We start from the raw sequence: 7,500 nt of genomic DNA, 5'->3' as shown, positions 1-7,500 counted from the left end.
CCCTCCATCCAGTAAATACAGAGGAGAAATATTCATTGAGGACCTTGCCCATCTCCTGTGGCTCCACACAGAGGTGACCGCTTTGATTCCTGAGAGGTCCCACTCTTTCTCTCTCTCGAGTTACCCTTTTCCCCTTTATGTATTTATAAAATATTTTGGGATTGTCCTTAATGCTACCCGCCAGAGCTATCTCCTGGCTCCTTTTTGCTCTTCTGATCTCTTTTTTCAGTTTACTCCCTAGTTCCCGAAACTCCTCCAGGGATGCACTTGATCCCAGTTACCTATACCTGTCCCATGCATCCTTCTTGTTTTTGACCAACGCCTCAATTTCCCTCGTCAACCAAGTTTCCTTACGTTTGCCTGCTTTGCCCTTCACTCTAACGGGGACGTACACATCCTGAGCTTTCGTCAGCACACTTTTTAAAGCATCTCACTTGGCCGATGTTCCTATCCCCTCAAATAACCTGCTCCAGTCAACTTGAGCGAGACCTTCTCTCATACCCACAAAATCGGCCTTACCCCAGTTGAGCACTTTAACGCATGGACCCTCTCCGTCCCGATCCATAACTAACTTGGAATGTATGCGGGATAGTTTTCTAAACCAACATGTAGAGGAACCAACAAGAGAGCAGGCTATTCTAGACTGGGTATTGAGTAATGAGGAAGGGTTAGTTAGCAGTCTTGTTGTACGTGGCCCCTTGGGCAAGAGTGACCATAATATGGTTGAGTTCTTCATTAGGATGGTGAGTGACATTGTTAATTCAGAAACAAGGGTCCTGAACTTAAAGAAAGGTAACTTTGAGGGTATGAGACGTGAATTGGCCAAGATAGACTGGCAATAAAACAGGAAAGTAGATTATTATCTGAATGGTGGCCAATTAGGAAAGGGGGAGATGCAGCGAGACCTGGGTGTCATGGTACACCAGTCATTGAAAGTAGGCATGCAGGTGCAGCAGGCAGTGAAGAAAGCAAATGGTATGTTAGCTTTCATAGCAAAAGGATTTGAGTATAGGAGCAGGGAGGTTCTACTGCAGTTGTACAGGGCCCTGGTGAGACCACACCTGGAGTATTGCGTACAGTTTTGGTCTCCTAATCTGAGGAGAAAGACATTCTTGCCATAGAGGGAGTGCAGAGAAGGTTCACCAGACTGATTCCTGGGATGTCAGGACTTTCATATGAAGAAAGACTGGATAGACTCGGCTTGTACTCGCTAGAATTTAGAAGATTGAGGGGGGATCTTATAGAAACTTACAAAATTCTTAAGGGGTTGGACAGGCTAGATGCAGGAAGATTTGGTCCCGATGTTGGGGAAGTCCAGAACAAGGGGTCACAGTTTAAGGATAAGGGTGAAATCTTTTAGGACCGAGATGAGGAAAACTTTTTTCACACAGAGAGTGGTGAATCTCTGGAATTCTCTGCCACAGAAGGTAGTTGAGGCCAGTTCATTGGCTATATTTAAGAGGGAGTTAGATGTGGTCCTTGTGGCTAAAAAGGGATGGAGAGAAGGCAGGTACAGGATACTGAGTAGGATGATCAGCCATGATCATATTGAATGGCGGTGCAGGCTCGAAGGGCCGAATGGCCTACTCCTGCACCTAATTTCTATGTTTCTATGTTTCTATCTTAAATCTTATCGAACTGTGGTCACTGGTCCCAAAAGGCTCACCCACACACACTTCATTAACTTGCTTTCCCAATTTCCCAATACTAGATCCAGTGCTGCCCTCTCACGTGTGGGGGCCTCCACATACTGTTTAAGAAAACTCTCCTGAACTCTATTGAGGAATTGCACCCCATTTAAATCCTTCACACTATAATTTGTCCCAGTCTATATTGGGAAAGTTGAAATCCCTGACTACAACAACCTTATTTGACCTGCTGCTGTCTGCAATCTCCCGGCACATTTGTTCTTCTAATTCCCGTTGACTATTCGGGGGTTTATAGTACACCCCCAACAAGGCGATCATCCCTTTCTTGTTCCTCCGCTCCACCCATATAGCCTCACTAGACGAACCATCCGTAATGTCACCTCTGAACACACCCGTGACATCCTCCTTAACCAACGTACCGTGTGGTAACTTGCTTGTCTCCCATTTACCAATTGTCTGCTCTAACAACAAGTTTGAGTTTGGCACGGTGCCGCAGCGGGTAGTGCTGCTGCCCGACAGCGCCAGAGACCCCGGAGATGCGCCGGAGTTTCCCGTGTCGTGTCACTGTCCGCACTGCGGCCTAACATGGCGGAACTGGCTGGAGACCGACTTCGGGAACTCCAACTGCGAGGGCCTGCAGACGTAACTTTCATTACAAGAGAGCAGGGAGGACCCAGGGTCTTGAGATGCACACCTGGAGTATTGCGTACAGTTTTGGTTTGAGGAAAGACATTTCTTGCCGTGTCACCAGACTGATTCCTGGGATGTCAGGACATTCATAAGAAGAAAGACCGGATAGACTCGGCTTGTACTCGCTAGAATTTAGAAGAGGGGATCTTATAGAACAATCTGAAGGGGTTGGAGAGGCTAGATGCAGGGGGATTGTTCCCGATGTTGGGGAAGTCCAGGACAAGAGGTCACAGCTTAAGGATAAGGGGGAAATCCTTTAAAACTGAGATGAGAAGAACTTTTTTCACACAGAGAGTGGTGAATCTCTGGAACTCTGCCACAGAGGGAGTTGAGGCCAGACTTCTTGTGGCTAAAGGGACTCCGGGAACCGCGGTGAGCCTCGAAGGGCGGGCCTACTCCGCACCTAAACATGTTTCGTGTAACACTGGAGCTGGCGGTCCCTGGTTGGAGACCGACTTCGGGAACTCAAAGCCGCAGGAACTTCGATCTCCCCGACGCGGGAGAATAAAGAGGGAGAAGTTTAGGCTTAATTGCCCTTCCATCACAGTGAGGAACGTGGGGAATCCACTGTGGCGGATGTTTATGTTAACTTTTATGTTGTTGCGTTTTTCTGGTACGACTGTACGGCAAATCAAATTTCACTGTACCTTAATTGGTACACATGACAATAAAAGGCCCATTGAACTATTGATCCTGACCAGGGGTGCTGTCTGTACGGAGTTTGCACGTTCTCCCCGTGACCTGCGTGGGGTTTCTCCGGGTGCTCCGGTTTCCTCCCACACTCCAGGTTTGTAGGTTAATTGGCTTCTGTAAATTGTCCCCAGCATGTGTAGATAGAGCTAGTGTAGGGGGTGACTGTTGGTTGGCACGGACTCGGCTTGCCGCCCAGCGATCCCTGCACACTAACACTATAACACACACACACTGGGAACACTTTACAATTTTACCCAAGCTGATTAACTTACAAACCTGAAGGTACACAAAATTGCTGGAGAAACTCAGCGGGTGCAGCAGCATCTATGGAGCGAAGGAAATAGGCAACGTTTCGGGCCGAAACCCGTAAGGGTTTCGGCCCGAAACGTTGCCTATTTCCAGAAGGATTTCGGCCCGAAACGTTGCCTATTTCCTTAGCTCCATAGATGCTGCTGCACCATAACTGAGTGGGTCAGGCAGCATCTGTGGAGACCATGGATAGGTGACGTTTCACAGAGTGCTGGAGTTACTCAGTGGGTCAGGCAGCATCTGTGGAGAACATGGATAGGTGACGTTTCACAGAGTGCTGGAGTAACTCAGCAGGGCAGGCAGCATATGTGGAGAACATGGATAGGTGACATCTCACAGAGTTGCTGGAGTAACTCAGCGGGTCAGGCAGCATCTGTGGAGCTAAGGAAATAGGCAATGTTTCGGGCCGAAACCCTTCTTCACACTTACAAACCGGCACGTCTTTGGAGTGTGGGAGGAAACCGGAGCACCCGGAGAAAACCCACGCAGGTCGCGGGGAGAACATGCAAACTCCGTACAGACAGCGCCCGTGGTCAGGATGGAACCCGGGTCCCTGGCGCTGTGAGGCAGCAGCTCTACCCGCTGCGGCACTGTGACGCCCTGTGGTCGGTGGTGCGGAGACTTACTGAAGGCCAGCCAGGTTTGTCGCAGCTGCAGATACACGCGCAGGTCAGTCTGGAAACCAATGTCGTATATGGGGATGTCACTGCCAGGCTTGCCCTTCAGGCTGCTGTACTCCCAGTAACTGTGCCAGATCCCTGTGGAACCAGGGAACACAGATCAGAACAGAAACACAGACCAGCAGAACCCAGCACAGACCAGCAGAACCTAGCACAGACCAGCAGAACCCAACACAGACCAGCAGAACCCAACACAGACTCACACATCGTTAATATTAAAAACCACAAACCGTGCTGTAACAGCAGGGTAAGGACCACCTGGAACCCCAGGCACAAAGACCAGCAGAACCCAACACACCACCAGCATAAACCCAACACTACACCAGCAGAATCTTGTTACATTGCAGCAGAACCCAACACACATTTTACCAGCATGCCCCCAACACAGACCAGCAGTGTGTGTGTGTGTGTGTGTGAACCCAGCACAGTGTGTGTGTGACCCCAACACAGACCAGTGTGAACCTCACACACAGAACATGTGTGTGTGTGCAGACCATGTGTGTGTGTGTATGTGTGCATATCCAACACAGACCAGCAGAACTCAACACAGGCCAGCAGAACCCAGCACAGTATGCAGAACCCAGCACAGACCAGTATAACTGTGCACAGACCAGCAGTGTGTGTGTTGTGTGTGCAGAACCCCAACACAGTGTGTGCAGACCCCAACACAGACCAGTGTGCCCCAACACGTGCCAGCAAGACCCCAACACAACCCAGACAGTGTGTGTGTGTGTGTGACCAGCAGTGTGTAGCAACCACACAGTGTGTGCAGAACCCACACACAGACCAGCAGAACCCAACACAGTGTGTGAACCCAACGTGTGTGTGCGTGTGTGTGCACAGACCAGCAGAACCCAACACAGTGTGTGTGACCCCGTGCGTGTGTGTGTGTGAGTGCCCACACACAGACCGTGTAACATATACATAGATCGTCAGCAGAACCAAGACACACTTCTTCAGAACCCAGCACAGTCGCCCACACCTTCACCTCCAGAGACGCTGCAGAACCCGCACAGTTACTCCAGCATTCTGCACAGACCCACCTTCACACACATTAGACCACCAGTTCCACACAGTCATGGGAACCCAGCAGTCAGTGGCCAAAGAACCCAGCACAGCTGGTGAAATATTCACGTGTTGGCTGAGGTTGAAGTGAAGGTATTATTTATTGCCACGTGTACCGAGGAACAGAGAAAAGCTTTTTGCATGCTGTTCAAAGAGACCAGATAATAAATGAGGGGGGGAGAGCCTCCAAAGAGCCAGCACATGCTGGGTGGGCAGAATGGCCTCTTCCTGGCCACTCCCTCGTCTTGCAAGTTGGGCGTGCACTTGCAGAGAATTGTAGACGCAGCCCAGACCAACCTCCCTTCCATCGCCCCCATCTACACCTCACGCTGCCTCGGCAAGGCCAGCAGCATCATCAAGGACCAGTCTCACCCCGGTCACTCCCTCTTCTCCCCTCTCCCATCGGGCAAGAGGTACAGAAGTGTGAAAACCAACGCACACCTCCAGATTGTGGGACAGTTTGTGTGTGTGTTGTTATCAGGCAACTGAACCATCCTGGTGTGTAGAGAGCGGTCCTGAACTCCCATGTACCTCATTGGTGACCCTTGGACTATGTTTAACGCGCGTTTGTGGCTTTACCTTGCACTAAACGTGTGTGTCCCTTTATCCTGTGTGTCTGTACACTGTGGACGTGTGTGTGTAATCGTGTGTGTGTCTTTCCGCTGTGTGTTAGCACGCAAGGTGTGCTTTTGTGTGTACCTCGGTGTGTGCGGGTGTGTAAACTCAACTGAAACAAAATAAATGTGTGTTCAGGTCAAACTCACACCCGTGTGTGTGTGTGTGAGTGGGTCCACGTTGTGTGTGTGTCGTGTTGTATAGACTGAGTGTGTGTGGGTGTGTGGGGGTGTGGGTGGTGTGTGTGACACACTGACCTGGGGTGTGTGGGTGAGGCAACAAGGGTGTGTGTGTGGATCTGGGCGTGTGTGTGGACTGGCTGTGATGGGGTGTGGTGTGTGTGTGGAAGTGTTGGGCCAAAGGTGTGTGTTTGCTGTGCTAACCCCACCCGGGTATGTGTGTGTGTGATTGTGGCGAGGGGTAACGAGGTGGATGGGGAGTGTCCGGACTAACTCTCACTCTGCCCGCTGCCCGCCGGCAGGAACACGCCCGCCCGTGCCCCCGTGGCACGTGCCCGGTACAGCACGTGCACGGGTACAGTGTGGTACAGTGTTGGCCCGGTACAGCACGTGTGTGTGTGTGTGTGTGTGCACGGTGTGTGGTGTGGCCCGGCCCGGCCCGTGTACAGCACGGTACAGCACGGTACAGCACGGCCCGGCCCGGTACAGCACGGTACAGCACTGGCCCGGTTACAGCACGGTGTGTGCCCGGCCCGGTACAGCATGGTATTGCACGCCCCGGTACAGCCCGTCCCGGTACAGCACTGTACAGCACGGCCCGGTCCAGCACGGCCCGGTGAAACAGCACGGCCCGGTTACAGTGACGGTACTCCAGCAGCCCGTACAGCACGGTACGGTATTGGCACGGCACGGTACAGCCCGGTACAAAGGGACGGCACGTACAGACAGTGGCCCGGTTTCCAGCCACGGCCCGGTACAGCACGGTACTGGGTACAGCATGGCCCGTATTACATTGCACGTGCACGGGAACCCAGCAAGCGGCCCGTTGCTGTTCAACGTCCACGGTACGGTACAGCCCTTACAGAGCACGGTACAGCACGGCCCGGTACAGCACGGGTGGGTACAGCACGGCCCGGTACAGCACTTGGTGGGCGTCCACAGCACGGATGCACTTGCAGAGAACAGCACGGCCCCGTACAGCACCTCCCGGTCCAGCCTCCGGGTACAGCACGCTGTGTACAGCATGACCCGGTATTCACGGACCGGTCTTCACCACGTCCCCTCTACAGCAGGGCAAGAGGTACAGAAGTGGCACTGTACAAGCACGGCCCGGTACATTGCACGGTACGGTACTTCCCGGCCGTTACAGGCACTGAACGGTACAGCACGGCACGGTACAGCCCGGTACTGCACGGCACGGTCAGCACCTCATTGGTACAGCACGGCCCGTACTTGCACGGTACGGTACTTGCCCGGTACAGCACGGCACTGTACAGCACGGCACGGTACAGCACGGCCCGATTGTACAGCACGGCCCGGTACTTTCCCCTGGTACAGCACGGCCCGGTACAGCACGGCCCGGTACAGCATGGCCCGGTACAGCACGGGCCCGGTACAGCACTGCCCGGGTACAGCACGGTACGGTACGGCCCGGTACAGCACGGCCCGGTACAAAGGCACGACCCCGGTACAGCACGGCCCGGTACAGCACGGCCCGGTACAGCACGGCACGGTACAAGCACGGCGTGGGTACAGCACGGTCACTGTTACAGCCCTGTACAGCACGGCCCGGTACAGCACGGCCCGGTACAGCATGATCCGGTACAGCACGGCCAGGTA

At 53.1% G+C, this 7,500-nt stretch overlaps 1 protein-coding gene across 1 annotated transcript in view; it reads right to left on the bottom strand.

Annotated features, from left to right (window-relative positions):
- LOC129694876 (choline transporter-like protein 5) overlaps positions 1-7,500 on the bottom strand; it is a gene marked incomplete at its 5' end in the record, with an annotated part of 50,871 nt that overhangs the window by 23,912 nt on the left and 19,459 nt on the right. Inside the window, 1 exon segment of the mRNA XM_055631633.1 lies at positions 3,968-4,099. Within this exon segment, the coding sequence (XP_055487608.1) occupies positions 3,968-4,099 (132 nt within the window).

The sequence above is a fragment of the Leucoraja erinacea genome, unplaced genomic scaffold (genome assembly GCF_028641065.1).
Source record: "Leucoraja erinacea ecotype New England unplaced genomic scaffold, Leri_hhj_1 Leri_837S, whole genome shotgun sequence".
In the NCBI taxonomy this organism is placed as follows: Eukaryota; Metazoa; Chordata; class Chondrichthyes; order Rajiformes; family Rajidae; genus Leucoraja; species Leucoraja erinaceus.
Note: the sequence above shows the minus strand (reverse complement) of the source record. Positions and strands in the feature narration are given on the sequence as shown.